Source organism: Callospermophilus lateralis, chromosome 12 (genome assembly GCF_048772815.1).
Source record: "Callospermophilus lateralis isolate mCalLat2 chromosome 12, mCalLat2.hap1, whole genome shotgun sequence".
In the NCBI taxonomy this organism is placed as follows: domain Eukaryota; kingdom Metazoa; phylum Chordata; class Mammalia; order Rodentia; family Sciuridae; genus Callospermophilus; species Callospermophilus lateralis.
This window is the reverse complement of record NC_135316.1, coordinates 101,042,789-101,063,711: the sequence shown is the minus strand read 5'-3', so window position 1 is coordinate 101,063,711 and position 20,923 is coordinate 101,042,789. Positions and strand designations below refer to the sequence as shown.

The following is a 20,923-nucleotide window of genomic DNA, read 5'->3' as shown; positions in this document are numbered from 1 at the left end:
CTAATGAAATCAAGGTTCTTTTTTCAATAAGAGATTAAATAACAGAAACAAGTTTAACATAATATGGAGAGCAGTACACCAAATATAAACTTCCAAAATTTTTTAAAGTGCTCTAGAAGACATAGGAAAAATATTACATCTCTATAGAAGGATGAAGAAAACTCTCCCAGTAAAGGTAACAAAGGAGCTGAGCCTTTAAGGAATGAGAGCAGGAAATGTGGCAGGCATGCCACTGAGGATACTGAAGAAAAGCATGTGACAGGAAAGAGCCAGCCATATTTGGATTGGGACATAAAATCCAAAGATTTTGTGTTGTGTTATAGATCAGTTGTAGAGCACTTGCCTCGCATGCATAGGGCACTGGGTTGGATCCTCAGCACCACATAAATAAATGAAATAAAGGTATTGTGTCCATCTGTAAATAAAAATTAAAAAAAAAAAAATTTTTTTTAAAAAGGACTTTTTTTCCTTCCAGTACTAGGGGTTAATCCCAGGGGTGATCTACCACTGAGCTATATCCCTCACCTGTGTGTGTGTGTGTGTGTGTGTGTGTGTGTATGTGTGTGAGAGAGAGAGAGAGAGAGAAAGAGAGAGAGAGAGAGAGAAAGAGAGAAAGAGAGAGAGAGAGACTCACTAAGTTGCCCAGCTGGTTTCAAACTTGAAAAGCCCTTGCTTTAGCCTCCTAAGCAGCTGAGATTTCATGCATGTGCCACCATGACAGGCTAGAAATAATTTTTCTTGTCTTCATTTATAGAAAATTTGATCTCTTCTCTTCCCTGAATTGAAATCACTTGCTGACTTATTTTCTGCAACATGAGTTCTGGAATCCAAACTCATATCTGATTTATTTTCATATCCTTATCAAACATCCTAGACATAAATGCCAAATAAACATTTTTTAATGATTGACTAAATATATGAATGAATATGGTCGTTTCACTTAACCTCTCTACTAGGAGTTGCTTATTTATTTATTTATTTATTTATTTATTTATTGGTACCAGGGGATGAACTCAGGGGCACTGGACTGAACTACATCCCCAGCCCTATTTTGTATTTTATTTAGAGACAGAGAGTCTCACTGATTTGCTTAGTGTCTCACTTTTGCTGAGGCTGGCTTTGAACTCATGATCCACTTGCCTCAGCCTCCCAAACCGCTAGGCTAAACTTCATAAGGATCTATAAGATAGGCTCGTCAAGCCAATCTCTGTCACAATTACTCAACTCTGCTGTTATTGGGCAAAAGCAGCCACAGACAATGCACATAGTTGTGTTTTAATAAATTGTATTTACAAAAGGCAGCTGCATTTGTCCCATGAATTATAGTTTGCTATAATTCATGAATTATACTAAACAAATTTAATGTATTATATTATCCATGAACATTTAAACATAAGCATTATATTCAAATCATTTTTATAACACTCAAAATTCCAAAGAAGAGAAAAAGAAAAAGAGATTTACACAAGAAAAACTGGAATATGCTGGATCAAATCTGGTAAATGTAGACCTTTAAATACTTCCATCAAACTTTTCCTCTCCAGATATATATTTAGGCCTTAGTTTTTAATCCGTAAAACTAGTTAAAATAGATAATTCTAAGGTAGGACTCTATGATATTAAGGACTTTTCCAAGGTAAATTTATAGATTTTTGCATGGAAATTTCATCTAGAAAACGATTTTAAATAATTTTGAATCTATAGAACAAAATGCAAATTTCCAAAGGGGGGAAAAAAAGTCTTACCATATTAGCATGAAGACAATGTAACATATGGCATAATTTCTCTAATAACCAAAAAATTAACAAACATTAATCAAAATCATATGTTGTGCCTAAAACCTACTGATAAATACTCCTAGAAAGCAATTTTACTAGCAAATTCAGGTTAATTAATCTAATTAGGATGGTGATATTAGGAGAACATTCAGCTCGTTTAAAAAAAAAAAATCCTAAAATAGGAAACAATAAGATTTGATTTTACATGCTATGATTTGCAATAAAAGGGGAAAAATTAGAATCTTACTTCTAATTTAATATTCCATATTTATGGTGTAATATTTAAGTCACTAATGTATCACTAAATTGCCTGACATATTTACATTTAAAATTTAAAATTTAAAGACCATGCAATATACAATAAATTAGATATAATATGATTTTATAGCTTTTCTACTTTTATAATTACTCTTCAAATCAAGACTTGAGGTATGGAATAAAAACTCTTCATTTTTCACAGTTTTTAAAGATTTGAGGTCTGGAGATATAGTTCAGTTGGTGGAGTGCTTGCCTTGCATGCACAAGGCCCTGGTTTTGATCCCCCGAACCAAGAAAAAAAGAAGAAGAAGAAGAGGAAGAAGAAGAAGGAGAAGGAGAAGGAGGAGGAGGAGGAGGAGGAGGAGGAGGAGAAGGAGAAGAAGAATTACTGATAGGATCAATTAGAATTCTATAATTTATCACTATCCACATTTACAAAAGCCATGCCACGATATTGCTTTCTGAAATCTAGGTTAACAATTTCTGGTTCATTACAAACTTACCAAACACTTGGCAAATTCTTTGTTTTCTGAAAGGAATCCATAACCTGGATGTACCTTAGAAATGAAAATAAAAAGCTCTTTCAATTTTAGCATATTGCAAAACCTGTATGAGCAGCAGGTGTGGTATATGGATGTGTTTGTTCTTCAACAGTCCTTGACTGAAGTTACTCCTCACATACTGATCAGCTGTAACACACACTTCTGGGAAGAGAATCAAATCCCTGCTTTGTCCCAACCATAATCAGAGCCATATACCCACAATCTTCCTGCCCTTTATCTACATGACACAAACTCCCCCTATTTTTTGGTCATGTTTAGAGAATTTCACCATGGCTGATACCTCAAAGAATTACATTAGAGGAAACTTCAGCAAGATGGATGAAAAATTCTGAATTCCCCTTCTTTCCAGTAGCAGGAACTGCCATCTTCCAAAACCCAGCTACTAAGCCAACTGACACATTTTATTCCTGATGGCATAAGATACACAGCCACTAGCCAATGAGCCTTTTCCCTCAAATTAAACTAAAATCAAGGCTTTGCTTTAACTTTTACTTTGTACTCTGAATTTTTTTCCTTCTTTCTTCCTCACCCCAGATTCAGACATTCACATCTACACTATGCTACCCTCCCCCATATGCCACAATCTAAATCCTACTCTAATCAAGTCAGTTTTTATTCTATCACATGGGCCAAACATAAATTTAGCCACTGCAGTACCAGGCAGTGTTGAACACATTTCTAGTAAAACAATTCTGCTGAAAGGAAAGTCACATTTCTGAAGCAGCCAATATCATAACCTAGAAGTAACTGAACTGAGTTTTATTAACATGACACAGAAGAATTTAGATTATGGAGTTTAAATTTGCTTCATTTCCAAATTTAGGAAAAAAGTTTTCCACCAATTTCATTTTATATAAACATTCAACTAAAGGCTGTCTTCTGACAAGCTATAGTTAAAAGCATTGAAAGAGTTTTACTTTCATTAACTGTGCTGATAAACTATGAAAATCTATAATATGGGTTCATGAATTCAGTTTTTTATTTAAACATGTATCTTACTAAAACATTTCTTTCAAAGAACTGTGAGCACTAATTGAAGCACTCCAGGCTAACTGCCAGTGTTGGCTGCTTCCACCCAATTTTAGAGATAGCTCTGCATAGTTTTTAACATCTTATGTAATTAGTTCTCTGATATTAAAAACAAAACAAAATAACCCACTATTTCTCATGTCAGAAACCATCCACTTCATTGTGGATCCTACTCCATTCAAGGCAAATTGAGGTGCAGAAAATTATAGATTTATTAGTAAGTTATGGGCATTTTATTGACATTAACAAACCAAAATAATTACTAAATATACTTTTTATATTTCTGGAAATTTAACTATGTGTACATAATTCTTAAATGACTAAAATGAAACTCAAACAAGGTCTTTTGGATTCTGTTTATAACAGTTTTTTTCTTTTTTTTGGTTTTGGTGGGTTTTTTTAATGCTCTTATTACACTGAAAGGGTTAATACTCAAAACTAATTGGGATTTCTTTTTCCTAGCAAATTTGGAAATGAACTGAAACTGCTCCCTGGTGTGAAAGCTGAATCCAGCAGCCACCTGCAGGATCAGCGACCAACACTGCCAGATGCTACAAAGCCTTTGATTTCCAGTAGCGAATTCGGCCACATTTAACTCATGTGACATGAACTAACTGCAGCAGCATTTTCAATCATTCTTTCTTATTTTTTTTTTTTTTAATACAAATTCTAGCTTTCTGCTCACTACATATGAAACAGCTGCAGTAGATGGGCTCATTCAGACTCACAGCTTGGGCCCTGGTTTTCTTAATGGCTTCCATGATGGCATCCATGTTGAGGTAGCTTTTACTGGTGGGAGCTGGGCCAACACAGACGGCCTCATCCGCCATTTTCACGTGAACCTGAAGAGACAAATCCCTGCATTAACAGATGCTCCCAGCAAAAAGAATCACAGTTATCCACAAATATACACAAAACCACAAATCTGATCATTTCACCTATCATTTACAGACTTGGATTTCTTTTTGAATGTGCACTAAAAAAACAACAAAGCACCAAAAAGGCTCAGGAATTGCATTGCCCACAATTTCATTTATTAGAAGCCTAATAACCCATTGTCTAACCAAATAATTTCCATAATACCCCCTACCTATTTAAGTAAAATCACAGCAAACAACAGTAGCTTCCTATTCAGTTCATCTATACATAAATCTGATATCAAAAACTACCTTGTTGCATGTAGCCAGGGAACTCGATATTTTAATAACAAGCACTCATGCCCACTTCTAAGCAAGCTCCCCAGGAAGTTGGGATAATTAGAGGGACTGAATGGAGGGATGCAGTGAGTGTCCCTGCACAGCATCAGGTCAGCACCAGGCACAAATTAAAGCCTAAGACTAAAGAGTTCAATATCACAACACATGAACCAGAAAATCTTGAGAACCATTTAAATACTCTCACATTCGATCCTTGTCCATTTTACATTCATCCCTAAAAAACCGATATGTGTATTAAGTTCTAAATCCATTCAGAATCTAGGAATGTATTCTCTATTTTTAAAATTATTCATGCTACAATATTTTAAATATTCATTTAGATAGGCATTCAATATTGAAAATAGTAAACTGTTTATAGTTTCAAAAGGAAACTATTCTTTTAAAATAGTAAAGGGATTAAACTGGCTTTTCTTAATGGTTTTCTAGTTAAGCAACTCAAAATCAGATGATAGTTATTTCACAAGGCAGATAAATAAAGCTGGAGCACAAACATGTACACTGAACCATTTTATGACCCACTCTCCACCCCCCACACTCCATTTCAATGTGGCAAATGCTTTTGAGTGTTCTGTGTTATAGTCTTCAGTTCTGAAAGAATTTTTTAAAACTACTGTTTTAAATGAAATCTTTAAAAAAGTAGTCTTTTTAGAAACCTCAGAATTCTTGTTATCAAATCATAAATGTTTTCTACTTAAGTAAAAAAAAAAAATGTATACTGAAAGGTAAAAGATACCTGCCCAAGGGATTTACAGATTATTATCTTAATATAAAATACACTCTGTAATTCCTTTAATAACATCAGTTGCAAAGAAAGGCAGCTATTGTTTGCAAAGGGCTTTTAAATATTCAAAGAAACCTCCTGGTTCACCTCAGCCTGGTTTCTCCCCAACCTCAAGTGTCTCTTTGGCCCTCAGACTAAAATTCCCCACCCAGTTCAGGTCCAGTGACTATCAGTTTTGCTGCTGTCATTACAGGTATGGTGCTTTGTTGATTTCTATTCCTATAAGAAACTGAATTCTTAATGATCCTTTAAAAAGAACACATTAGGGGCCTGGGCTGTGGCTCAGTGGTAGAGTGCTTGCCTAGCATGAGTGAAGCACTTGGTTCGATCCCCAGCATCACATAAAAATAAAACAAAATAAAATAAAGGTATAAAACACACACACACACACACACACACACGCACACACACTCACACTCACACTAGCCAGGTAAAGATAAAGTTATTATTTAAAGTTAAATTCACCCTCTTCTATATATTTTATTTCCCTTGGATACTACCAATTTACCCAACATGAACTTAAAGCTCCAGTTCCATCTGGGTTTTGCCCGATACTTCAGATTTGGATGAATCTCCTTTAATTTGAACCCCAACAGTACATAGCACAAATTTTGACATTTAATCATATTCTACTCAGCAACCTCATTTAAACTGATTTATAAACAATGTGTGTTATGATTTGCACACTCTCCCCCACCAGATAAAGTTCTAAAAGACAGAGACTATCTTAAATTCTTTTTTAATCTCCTCTAGCATAGTGCTAAAAGCTTATCAACTCATGGATATATATGGATGGCACTTAACTTTCATCATTAAATGGTAAAAGCCATTGATTTGAGGTAAAAATCTAATTACAACTAAATGAAGTCTTTTCAATCTTAGCAACACATGCTGCAATGGACAATTGTATAGAAAAAAAGAATTTAAAAGACAGAAATATGAATATGTGTGTTTATACTTACAGAATTTATACAATGATCATGAATCAAAAAATGAAAAGGAGTTGAGAATACTAATAGTAATTTGGCTTCAATTCCAATCTTAAACTTTCATAATGATGCTACATATATAATTTTTGGTTCTTTGGGTTTTTTAAACTATCATAATAAATATTTTTCCTATATTATCACAAATTCCTTGTATACACACCAAGAATTAGCTCAGAATCTAACACATTCACAGCTAATGCAAATAATAAACATTCAAATAAGTTAATACATCAAAAGCAGGTCAAAATAGCACAAGGGCTTCATTAAAAGGGCTAAACACCAACTGTTTCTAAAGAAGAATTGATTCTTTTCTGTTTTTCAGAAACAAATCTTACTTCAAGGGGAAGGGTATATTCACATCTCAACAAAACTATGTTCTAGTCCCGGGTTGGTTTGGAGCAGATATTCTGGGTAAAAACCAACTTGAAAGAAAACACTAGAATCCTCTGCCCCCGTGGTTCTCAGGGAAAATGATGAGTTAACCTGGAAAGAACAGTTTAAAATTTTTTTAAAGGTCAGTTTTGATTTTTTTGAAATTGTTTTACCAAATGCAACTATTTTTTTCTTTCTTTTTCTTTTTTTTTTTTTTTTTTGCCTAATAATGCAGAACCACCTGTAAGCAAACAGAACTAATACAACTGTAAAGAATAATTTAACATTGCCTGGGCTGATTAGATATATTCATGTTTCAAAAATTTCAACATCTGGAAATATACAGGTTCTTTTTATATATTTTAATAGTAAAAGAAAACTAAAACAAATATAACAGTTTAAACTGAGGCAAATTAATCAAATAGAATTTGCCGATGTTACAAAAAAGAAAACTCATTTTAAGTACTAATACTAAATCCAGCAGTGGTCAGTTTTCATGAACATTTTCATTCTCAGAAAACAGAGTTTCTTAAAGCATATTAGTTTCTCCTCCATGCATGTACAGTTTTAAATTTTCAATGTTTTTTACTCTTTAGAGGAAAATTCCTTGTACCAGCCTATTGTTTTCCAAGCAATGAACTAGCAAGATAAAATGTGTGTTTTTCAACTTATAGAACTGAAAAGTCATTTTCCTACTGACTTTTCAAAAATAAATTTAAATGTGTAGATATAAACAAGTTAAAATTATGCCTGGATTATAAAACTTTGGGTTAATAGAAAAATTCCTATTAGTCAGTCACTAATACATACTGAAAAAGAGATTCCACTGAGTTCCTATTCTAACGATAAAAATTACATCTTAGGTGTTAAAAAATAGTAGGTCAGATGGTATATTTAGCATAAAGCTCAACTGTCTGAGGGAAAGCTTTTCAATGCCTTCTAAACTAGTACAGATTGAGAAATATAAGGAAGATATGTAGCACTGAAGATGTTCCTTCACACTGAGAGATGTTGAAGCCTATGACTCAACAAGATCTGCCGACAACAGGAGTCCACAGGGCACTATTTACCATGACCACAGTGTTTACCTGGATTTCCTTCCATGCTAATCAGTGTCTGGAACACCAGGAGGCTGGCTATAATACAAACTAGAAGGGTTCCTACCTGAAAACTGCAGTGCCTCACAGGATCCAGCCAGAACTAGAAGCCACTGAATCCTCCAAACATTACTAACATAAGGAAATTACTCATATAGACTGAAAAATTAAAGAAAGCTAACTGCATCAATCTAAATTTGAAGAATTGAAAAAAATATTTTTGAACAACCAGATAAAAACTTCTATTTCTGAGAGAGAGAGAGAGAGATCAAAACTCTTCTTCTTTTTTATAAGTATCTAAGGAGACCTTTACAAGTTTCAAGTTTATAGCATTATGGAACACTTTCCAGAAAGGCAGTTTCACCCCTAGTAAACAAAGAATGATTTTTCACCCTAGGGCCCTAAGTATTACATTCACTTCGATTTCATTTTGTGTAGCACTAAGACATATTTATTCATGATTGTTTTAGATAACAGAATTAAAGACTTAATCATTTTTTCTAACTTATATAATTATCAAAGTAGTAAAACTGGAACTTAAAATTTATAGGGAAAAAGGAGAATAAATAGGCTTTTGCCAGTTGCAAAATTCCTGGAACATTTTCTACGATTCCATTTTCATATCACAAAAGAGAAATGATTCTGTATTAATCCTGGGACCAAGCAAAGTTGGTCTGCCCCCACTACCACCACCACCACCACCACCGCCACCATCCCGCCAAGCCTTTGTCTTGCAGGGATGCATTCTTGAGGACACAGTGCACAACTGAAGAATGAAAAACAGCAACACTAGAACTATATTCTCACACAGACTCCTTGAAGCATCAAGTGAGAGAGGAAGAGCGGAGGTGGAGGATCATGCAGACACCTAGTCCTGGGGAAAACCTTGGTAAAGGCATATGTCTGCAAAGCTGGAGGGTGGGGTACAGCAGAAGGGGAAGAAACAGAGATGAGAATGAAAAGGGAAGTCTGGGTGGGGAGTGTTGATGTGGTTGGAGGTAAAGGCTGGGAGAGCCAAATGATGACTGACACATGGTTTGGGTTTGTTTGCTTTCTTTTTTTTAGCTTAGGGGTGAAATGAACAAGTAAAGATAAGCCACCACAGTATGACTGTGTGGAACTACTCGATTCCTGGAGGAAGAGAACTGGGTTGTTTGTTGCTTGCTACAAAAGATACTGAGTCCTGAGCGGTAGTTGAGCAGAATCTTCCATGGGTCTTTCACATTTCTGCACATCTTGCAAGCAAAGCCCTTTGTTACAAACTGCATTTGCATAGAAATCTTGGAAGAGAGAGAGTGTGTGTCTCCCCCTGGGGCAAATGTTCACACTGTGAGAAGAACCTCTCTGAGTTCCTCCCTATAAAGCAACCCACTGCACAGCAGGCATCCTCTTGACACTCTTGCATCATCCTGAAGGACCAAGGCAGCACTGCTCATACTCTAAGCACCATGATGGCTGTGAGGAATAAACTGTCCTTTAATTCAAGAGTCTTAAAACTTACACCAGGATCCATGAGTCTGACAGCAACTATAACATGTTGAGTAAAACTCGCTCTTGACAGCTGTGTGTTCCTTAGCTATGACACAACCCTTGGTATTTGTAGCACTAAAGAGGCCCATGTCACTCTGTGGGGCTGGAAGCAGCAGACTGGTGTTTCCATACTGGTGCATCCATTATGTACTGGGGTCTGTTGCAGTGTTGTTTTTGTTGCTTCTTTGAGATGGGGGTCTCACCCTGTTACCCAGGCTGACCTCTATTATCACTAAGGCTCACATAATTCTTCTGCCTCAGACTGCCCACTAGCTGGGACTACAGGAACATATCACATATGTGGCACATATCATCTTCTACAATGTGGGGTACTTCCCTAACATATAACTATCCTAGTAATTTTGTTTGTGTTTGATTTATAGGCAGGAGAACGGAGAAGGAAAAGAGAGAAACCTATGTTTTGGAACTCTAAAAGGAAAGGGAATTTGAAGGTGAATGGTAACTTCCATGGCAGGTAGACTCATTAAATAGCCATTCCAACAGTCCTTATAGTTTGATTCCTTCTACTATTGAGATAGTAAAGCAAAAAAGAACATTTTCCAGACTCTCTTGTAGATAAAGTATATCTATATGAGCTAAGTGCTCCACCATCTGGTAAATCCAAATGATTCTCAGGTAAAGAAGGGACAATAATATGATGTGGCACCCCTGCAGGTGGACTGCCTCCCGTAACAATCATGGATATAAAGCCCTCAGTTCATCTGGGCTACTCTGAAGAACTTCTGCGTCCACTCCAGAGCATCACATCGCCAAATGTGATCAGCAATAGAAGTGGAGTTTGTTCCAGAACAGATCTATTTTTCCTGACTAGGTTACCCGAGGTCTTTTAGCCCTGCTGGAGATTCTGAAAGCTACTTTACTTCCACTAGAACTGGGGGTGAGCAAACTTTCCCTGTAAAGGACTGTCTAGCAAATATTTTAGTGTTATGATACTTAAGAGTATCAGCAGTGCTGCCCTGGTTCTCCATCAATAGTGATACAGCAACATAAAAATTTATAGCAGCTCAACTCAAAATAGCTAAACTATGGAACCAACCTAGGTGTCCTTCAACAGATGAATGGATAAAGAAAATGTGCTTTATATATACAATGGAATATTATTCAGCCTTAAAGAAGCATGAAATGATGGCATTTGTAGGTAAATGGATGGAGCTGGGAGAATATCATGCTAAGCAAAATAAACCAGTCCCAAAGAACCAAAGGCAGAATGTTTTCTTTGACTATGCGGATGCAAATTCACAAGGGGTGGGAGGCACTAGAGAAGAATAGAGTTACTTTGGATTAAGCAGAGGGGACTGAAGGGAAGGGAGGGGGTCTAGGGGTAGGAAGGAGAGTAAAATGAATTGAACATTATTACCCTATGTGCATATATGACTACACAACCTACTGATTCTACATCATATACAACCAGAAGAATGAGAAGTTATATCCCATCTATGTGTGATGTGTCAAAGTACATTCTACTGTCATGTATAACTAATTAGGACAAATAAAAAGAAACAGAAAGGGGCTGGGATTGTGGCTCAGAGGTAGAGTGCTCGCCAAGCATGCACGAGGCACTGGGTTCGATCCTCAGCACCATAGAAATGTAAAAATAAAGATATTGCGTCTTCATTTATTATATTTTATATTTATCTTTATTACATTTGAAATATAAATATTTTAAAAAAGAAAAAAAACTACTCAACTTTGCCCTTGAAGAGCTTTAAAAACAGTCATAGATAATATGTAACCATTAGTGGGCATGATGTGTTTCAGTAAAGCTTTATATTTGGAGTGGGAGGAAGATCACTATACTTTAATTAACTCACACACACACAAAAAAAAAAAACAACAACAACATCAGTCAAGCACAGTGGCTCAAGCCTATAATCCCAGAGGCTCAGGAGGCTAAGAAAAGAGGATCAAGAGTTCAAAGCCAACCTCAGCAATGGTGAGGCCCTAAGCAACTCAGTGAGCCCTATCTCTAAATAAAATACAACAGATAGGACTGGGTATGCGGCTCAGTGGTTGAATGTCCCTGAGTTCAATCCCACATACTCAAAAAAAGAAAAACAACATCATCAAAACAGTTGGTTTAAGAAGGTCACACAAACATTTGCCAAGCCCAAAATTCCACACCAACTAAGTGAACTTCTATGCAGTTAGAACACCCTCTCCACTGCCCTTCAGAAGCAATGAAGCCATTAGCAAGAGAGGTTCAACTTATGCTTTTATAACTCATATTTTGACTATTGGTTACATTTTTATTCTAAAGTAACTTGGTCATCAGAGTTGATATTCTACTTTTTGCATTTACACTTCTTGGTTAGTCTAATCCATTTATATTTCTGCACTGTTTCAGCACCCCACTGAAACCCTCACAGAGCTTTTCCTGGGCACATTCCACAAATTGTTTTACTTCACAAAAGCAAGGGACATCAAGCCTGCTGCTATGCCAGCAGGGTTCCCTGAGGCTCCTGGTAAGTGATGTCAGGCTCTGAGGGCTCAGCATTACTTTCTCCACTGACACCCTCAGTGATGACATGGCCTAGTGTATGCCCCAAAACAAGGCCCACAGCCACACCAGCTGCAGCGGTTGTCATCTGGGGCCATCAGATCTGCTGCTAGGGTTCGGTAGCAGGTGAGCCAACTGCAGATGGTGAGGCTGCTACTGGTGCTGGCCTGGGTGCAGGGGTGAGGAGTGGGGGGAATAGAGGTACTCTGTATTAGACAGAAGGGAGGGGAGGGGGTGTAGGGTTAGGAAGGATAGTAGAATGAATCTGATATTATTACCCTATGTGCATATATGAGTACACAACCATTGTGATTCTACATCATGTACAACCAGAAGAATGAGAAGTTATACTCCATTCATTTATGATGTGTCCAAGTGCATTCTACTGCCATGTAGAACTAATTTGAACAAATAAAAGAAACACAGCCATCTGAGAGGCCCAGCTGGCTGAGGGCACCTTGTGGGAAATGCAGCTTCAACTTCTACACCACATCCTATGTGTGGGGCAGAAATAAAAGCAGCAGTAAATGTTGGCGAGGATGTGGGGAGAAAGTCACACTCATACATTGCTGGTAGGACTGCAAACTGATGCAACCACTATGGAAAAGCAATATGGAGATTTCTCAGAAAATCTGGAATGGAACCACCCTTTAACCCAGTTATCCCACTCCTCAATTTATACCCAAAGGACTTAAAACCAGCATACTACAATGATGCAACCACAACAATGTTTACAGCAGCTCAATTCACAATAGCTGAACTATGGAACCAACCTAGGTGTCCTTCAACAGATGAATGGATAAAGAAAATGTGGTATACATACACAATGGAATATTACTCAATGTTAAAGAAGACTGAAATGATGGCATTTGCTGGTAAAAGAATGGAGCTGGAGAATATCATGCTAAGCAAAATACACCAATCCCAAAGAACCAAAGGCAGAATGTTTCCTTTGATATGCGGACGTTAATTCACATATCAATAATAATATCAATAAGAGGGGCTGTGGGGCGGTGGTGGGTGGGGGGAATAGAGGTACTCTGGATTAGACAGAAGAGAGGGGACAGGGTGTAGGGTTAGGAAGGATAGTAGAATGAATCCGATATTATTACCCTATGTGCATATATGAGTACACAACCATTGTGATTCTACATCATGTACAACCAGAAGAATGAGAAGTTATACTCCATTCATGTATGATGTGTCCAAGTGCATTCTACTGCCACGTAGAACTAATTTGAACAAATAAAAGAAACACTCCATTTTAATTTTTAAAAAGTGTTTCAGCAAACCATACAAATAGCTAAATATCAGTTCCAATAAAACATGAGTAGCCACCACAGTCAAGAAATCTCAAAGCACCCCCAGCAGCTATGATGTGCTATATGCATCAGAGTTATCCAGTTTTTCTCAATTTTTAAATTTTACTTATCAAAATAATATATGTACATACTAGTTTGTTTTTAAAAGAATATATTGAGCAATTCAAGTAATATATAACCATTATTCCCATCCCCTTAAAGGCCTCCCAGTCCCACTTTCTATTACTCAACTGTTATCAGTTTTGCTGTATCCTTCTAGACTTACCTAAGCATTTTAATTCATATATAGAGACATAACACGGAATCATTTTATTTTGCATTTTAGATTTTCTTGGGCATAAAACTTTTCATACCACATACTATTTTGTAACTCGTTCTATCACAAGAGTTTTGTTCTACCTCACAATTTTTAACTAATACCCAATTTTCCCAATAATATGGATGAACCATAACTTATTTAACCATTCTACTAGTATTAGGCATGGTTTCTAATTTGCAGCTACTATAAGCTGTAATAAGCATCCCTAAACTATATATATATATCTTTCTATAAGAAAAATATGTGAAAATATAAATACTGCAAATGACATGCTTCAGATCTTCTATCAACTTACACCCTATTAGAGATGAATTTCCCACATCACACCATCAGAGAACATAGTAGGTCTAATTTTATTAATTTAATGGGGAAAATGATTTTTTAATTTGCATTAGCTATTTATATGTCTTCTTTTGACTATTTTTTAAAATTTTTTTAGTTATTGATGAACCTTTATTTATTCATTTATTTGTTTATATGTGGTGCTGAGGATCAAACCCAGTGCCTCACACATGCTAACCAAGCGCTCTACCACTGAGCCACAACCCCAGCCCTTCTTTTGACAATTATTAGATTTAATACAAGTGAAGTAAAAGCATCTTTTGTTTTTTTATTACACGTAATATCTAAACTTTGTTTTGTTAATAAAGAAAACAATTCCAGGACTGACTATAAAGCTGCAATAATCAAGACAATGTAGCATTGTCAAATAGACATATATATAGATCAAAGAGGGAAAGTCCCAAAATAGATCCATATAAATACCACACCATTTAATTTTTTACACAGGTTCAAAAGCAATACAATAGAAAAATATCATTTTCAATAAATGGTGATCATTTTCAACATATGGCATAGAAACAATCCAACATCTACATACTCACACAAACTCAACTAAAACTTAAGGGGCTGGGGTTGTGGCTCAGAGAAAGAACGCTTGCCTAGCATGTATGAGGCACTGGGTTCGATCCTCAGCACCACATAAAAATAAAATAAAGGTATTGTGTCCACCTACAACTAAATATAAATGTTTTTTAAAAAAACACTTAAACTTTATTAAAAAAAATAACTTGAAAAGGATCACATACCTAAATATAAAATTTTGATGCTCTTAGAAAAAAATCTTCATGGCCTGGAACAAGGCCAAGAGTTCTAAGACATGCTACTAAAAGTACACTTAACAGAGGAGAAAAGTAAAAATTGTGAAAACTGACTTTATCAAAATTAAAGACTTTTAGCTGAGAGTGAGAGCACACACATATAGTCCCAGCTACCCAGGATGGTAAGGTTTGAAACCAATCCAGGTAACAAAGTAATATCCATCTCAAAAAAAAAAAAAAAAAAAAAAGGAAAGACTTTTGATCTGCAGCAGCAGACACTGTCAAGAGAACAAAAGAACATGCTACTGTAGGAATAAACTATTTGCAAATCATCTATCAACAAAGAACTTGTATCCAGAATATATAAAGAACTCTCTAAACTCAATAACAGGGGAAAAAAATCTAATGGGCAAAACTTGAAGAGTGACTTTACTAAAAATGAAGGCAAATAAACACACGAGATGTTCTATACCATTAGCCACTAGGGAAATGCAAATCAGGAGGATTATGAGTTCAAAGCCAGTCTCAGCAATGGCTAGGTGCTTAGCAACTCAGTGAGATCCTGTCTCTAAATAAATAAAATACAAAATAGGGCTGGGGATGTGGCTCAGTGGTTGAGTGCTCCTGAGTTCAATCCCAGTACAAAAAAAAAAAAAAAAAACCCACAATGAAATACCAATTTTGACCTACAAAAATGGTCAAAATTTAGAATACTGACAATACTAACTGCTGGAGAGAATGCAATACACAACTCATGCATTCTGGTAGAAATGCAGTTACTCTGGAAAAGTCTGGCAGTTTCTTATTCAGTTAAACATATACTTACCATATGACCAGCAACCCCACCTCATTTATCCTAAAGAAACATATTCACATAAAAATCTGTAAACAAATGTTTAAAATAGCTCTATTCATAATTGTCAAAAGCTGGAAACAACCCAAATGTTTTTCACTGGATAAATGAAAAAAAAAACAACAACAACAATACACACACACACACACACACACACACACACACACACATGATGCAATACTACTCAGTAATAAAAAAGGAACAAACTAATGGCACACAACAGTTTGGATTAATTAAAAAGCTTCCGCCGAATGAAAATAACCAACTCAAAGAGTCACATACTATATAGGAATGACAACAGTGCACTTGTGGTTGCCAGAGGGAGGGTGCAGAAAATGTGACTGTAAAGGGATGCACGAGGGGCTTCGCGGGGTGAAGGAACTGCTCTTTATCCCCAGTGTGCTATTGGCTAGTTCAAATCCCAGCCCTGAAAAGAAAAAAAAAATCACAGAAGTACACAAAAGAAAAAAGTCCATTATATTTAGATAAAGATGAATACTAAAAACAATACCATGGGTCTCTTATTTAAAGGTACATTGAGGGGCTGGGGATGTGGCGCAATCGGTAGCGCGCTCGCCTGGCATGCGTGTGGCCCAGGTTCGATCCTCAGCACCACATACAAACAAAGATGTTGTGTCCGCCGAAAACTTAAAAATAGATATTAAAGAATTCTCTCTCTCTCACTCACTCTCTCTTAAAAAAAAAAAAAAAAAAATAGAATAGAATAAAGGTACATTGACCTACCTGACATTGACCTACCTGATTTTCTCAAAATTACCAAGCTCCATTCACCTCGCCCCTTTTCTCCTCCCAGCCCCAGCCCTAATTCCTGTCTTTTTTTCCCCCCCAGTTATGGATAGACACAGTACTTTTATTTTATTTATATTTATGTGGTGCTAAGGATCAAACCCAGTGCCTTACACATGCTAAGCAAGTGCTCTACCACTGAGCTACAGCCCAGCTCTTCTTTAGGACTCTGAATGTTACTTCCTCAAGAAAGCTGCCTCTACAAACACACACACACACACACACACACACACACACACTCTGCCGTGGGCTCAGATCCTCTTGTCCCATATTTACAAAACACCCTACAATTTCCATTAACTATATATCACAACCATATGTCATTTAAAAAGCCTGCTCCTCCTCCTGAATTGGAAGCCACATGAGGGCATATCTGCCTAGTTCAGAAAACACGGCACACCTGCACATGACAGGCACTCAACTGATTTTTGTTAAAGACTGACTATCTGTCACTCCCTAGAACCTACACAATGCAAGTTAATAAAATACCATAAGGACAGACAAATCTTTATAAATGCTTTAAAACACTAAAAAACAATAAAGCATATTATTTTAAAATTGGTATATTGAACCATCACCACCATCCACCTCCCTAAATTTTTTCATCTTGCAAAACACTGTGAATATACTTAATGTCAAAGAATACTACATTCAAGAATGGTTAAAAATGGTAAACTTTAGCTGAGGTTGTGGCTCAGTGGTAAAGCACTTGCTTAGCATGTGTGAGGCACTGGGTTCAATTCTCAGCACCACATATAAATGAAAAAATAAAAAATAAAGGTCCAGTGTCAACTGAAAAAAAAAAATTTTAATGAAAACTTTAGGTTAAACGTGTTTCTACCACAGTTGAAAATAAATTAATTTTTAAATGTAAAAAACTAATACATGGAAACATTTTTTATTGAAAGGAAAAATCACAGATACTCCACTTACAATGGGGCTATGTCCCAATAAACTCACCATAAATTCAAAATATTAAGTTGAAAATGCACTGAATACATTTGTGCTAGTGGATTTTCCACTGGTGTAACAAGTACCTAAAATAGTCACTTTGTAAGAAGAAAAGGTTTGTTTGGCCTCACAGTTTTGGAGGTTTCAGTCTATGACCAGATTGGCTCCATGGCTTTGAGCCCATGGTGGCACAGTAACTCATGTCAGAGAACATGTAGTGCAGCAAACTGTTCAATTCATGGCCAGGATTAAAGAGAAAAAAGAAGAGAAGGGGCTAGGGTCACTCTTTCTTTTGAGAGCATATTCCCAATGACAAGAACACATCACATGACAACCCCCCCTCTTCAAGTGTCCACCACCTCCCAATAGTCCCAAACTGAGGACTAAGTTTTTCACACATGGGCCTTTGGGGCACATTTAAGATCCAAACTCTAGCAATACCTAACCTACAGACCATCCAAGCTTATCAACAAGGTATACACAGAGTGTCATTTGTTTCCAGACCCTCAAGTGGCTGTCTGGGAGCTTTGCTCCTGCCACTGACTGACACCTCAAGAGCCCAAGTTGCACTTTGCTAGCCTGAGAAACAACCCAAAATTCCAAGTACAGTTCTACTGAACATGTATCATTTTCACTGCACTATAAAGTCAAAATTTACAAACTGAAACATCTGTATATAAAACCTTCACAAATAGCTTTGTGTACTTTTGAAACTGAACTCCCATATTGCATCTGAGAGTATCCCAGCTGAGCTGTACCGGAGCAACCTCGGGATCTATAACACTTAATTAGAATAGTTCACTGAAGATACTTTACAAGATTTAATTATATAGGGCCCTTTACTAAAATGTGTAATATCCATTTGGGAAGCACAGTGTAGATTTGGGGATTAATTTATGATTAATTCACAGGAAGACTTGGAAACAACTAAACACTCAGATGTTTACAAAACAAGACATCTTCAAATACTATTCATAAGCAGTTTTACCTGAACTTAATGCTTTCCCATGAACACAGACAAGTTCCTGCCCTCAGAAAGCATGCAAACTTTCCACTGGATACACCACACCTATCCCTAGCATCTGGGGGATACGATGCAGTGCATTATTGAATAAATAAATGACTGAAGATGTCCACAGTGGATTGTCATCTGATTTATTCACCTGAGTTAGAGGCTCTCTTGTTCTAACTCCAGGCTCGAATTCACATGCACAAATCAGACACAAATCTGCCTTGGTCATCCTCAGACAGCCTTTAATCTCCCTAAAGATGCCTAATGAAATTCTCCCTTTTTGGCTACTCCAACCTGGTGGCTGCCACTTTGGCCACTTCCAGTAGCAAGAACACACAGCCAAGGGATATACCCCAGATTAGGCAAATGACTGCTATGGCCAGAAACCCAGAACTGGCAAGACAACGCCCAGACATACTAGCATGCTGTAGCTAATTGCATAACCAACGAGTCAGACATCAAGTGCAGAACTTAGATGCTGGTGCTTGAAAATGAGCAAAAACACAATTTTGAGACTGGCATTTTTCTGTGGTCTTTGTAAACGTAAGTCAAATTTAGCACAAAAAAAGGCTGGCATAGGGGCTGGGGTTATGGCTCAGCGGTAGAGCACTCACCTAGCACAGGCAAGGTCCTGGGTTTGATCCTCAGCACCACATAAAAATTAATTAATTAATTAATTAATTAAACATATTGTGTCCAACTACAACTAAAAAATAAATATCTTTTGAAAAAAGGCTGGCATAGTGAGTTCATGCTTCAAAACTTCCTTCTGCTAAAAATGTCCAGCAATCACAATAAAATCTACATAAGAAAACCATGAGAAAAAGAAACCAGAAATAGGTAGTAAACATTTCATGAACTCAAAACAGAAGAAAAATGCTTAACAAGGAACAAGGCAAACTATACTGGTTCTTTCAGAAGCAGGAAGTGCCAGATGCAAAAATCAGACCATTAAGAATGTTCTACAGAAGCTGGAAGACAGCCAGAGTCACCAGCTAAAACCAGGCTAAGGCGGAGCTTCCCTAGTCCTAAAGAGAAGGCCACTAAATACCATCTGAGCTGCTACAGCTTCAGGGTGGAAATCTGAACCTGCTTCTGTGACTGACCTGCCTCGGGCCCACATCATGGTTATAAGGCCTGGATGGACTAGGCATCCGAAATGCCTGTGAGGCAACCACAAAACTGCTAGTCAGGGAGAAATGGTGGGTTTTTGTTTTGTTTTGGTTGGGGATGGTAGGGGTGAGAGAAAAACCAGGAAAGACAGAGGAAGGGGAAAGACAGGAAGCAAGGGGTAAGGGAAGGATGAAAGAGAGGGAGGAACAGGGAGAGGAATGAACATTTCAAACTTTCATCTAAAAAGAGACTACAGACCAAAATTCCAAAACACATTAAGAAATCTAATGCTAAGAAAGCCACCAAAAATTTCATTGGTGAAAAAAATAGTTCACACCAGACAAAACACTACAGATGAAATTATCAGTCTGACAAGGAATTCACAATAAAATAGGTTTTCTTCAAGAACAAAAGTGTATATTGAGATTTTTCTAGGTCTATGGATATATGGTTAAAACGTTGATGGAATTTCTGAAATCTAACCAGTGCTTCTATGATCATTTCCTACTGATGCTACACCAAATTATCACACAGTTGGTGACTTGAAATAACACAAACTTATTATTTTATAATTCTAGACAGAAGTCAGAGAAGAGTCTTATGGCACTAACATCAAGATGTCAGCAGGCTGGTTCCTTCTGGAGGCTGTAAGGGGAGAATCCATCTTCCCCTCTCTTTCAGCTGCCTCCTCACATCCCTCCAACTTCTTGCTCTGTCTTCACCCTTCCTACTCTACCCTAATCTACCTCCTTCTAATAAGGACCCTGTGGTCACATCGGGCTGTTGGAAAATTCAAAATAATTTCTCCATATAAAGATCCCTAACTCGACCACTCCTGCAAAGTCGCTACGGGGGTAAAAGGTAATATTCACAGGCCTCAGAGATGAGGAATTAGACATTTCCAGGAAGCCCTTATTCAGCTGCCATACCTTCCATCCTTGAAGAAATTTTATTAGGATCAAATAGAAAAGATTCACTAGTAAAATAGGCTAAAAAAAACCTCATTAAGGAAGGAACAAGACAAGATTACAAATTATTTTGAATAAGGATTTATTCATGGATTAGAATTTGAAAGTCAAAGAAAATGGTGAAGACAAATTCCTTTATTTTTTGCTTCTGCAAGAGGACTTAGCTACATGAAACCTAGAAGAATCAAAGGTTAAGTTTGGGTCATGTTAAGTTTGAGGTAGTTTTAATGCATCCAAGTAGAGATGTTGGCGGGGTGGGGACAGAATTAGGAGTGTATATCATGCTAAGTGAAATCAGCCAGTCCCAGAAACCCAAAAAACCAAAAGCCAAATGTTCTCTCTGATA

General features: G+C 36.8%; 1 protein-coding gene across 2 annotated transcripts in view; it reads right to left on the bottom strand.

The window, feature by feature from the left end:
• The window catches only part of Pcca (propionyl-CoA carboxylase subunit alpha), a 360,840-nt gene that overhangs the window by 296,079 nt on the left and 43,838 nt on the right, over positions 1-20,923 (bottom strand). For both annotated transcript variants that reach the window (XM_076871993.1, XM_076871994.1), the window contains exons 5-6: positions 4,357-4,470; positions 2,540-2,593 (exon numbers count right to left, since the gene is read on the bottom strand). In XM_076871993.1, coding sequence (XP_076728108.1) covers positions 2,540-2,593; positions 4,357-4,470 — 168 coding nt within the window. The remainder of the gene's footprint in view (positions 1-2,539; positions 2,594-4,356; positions 4,471-20,923) is intronic.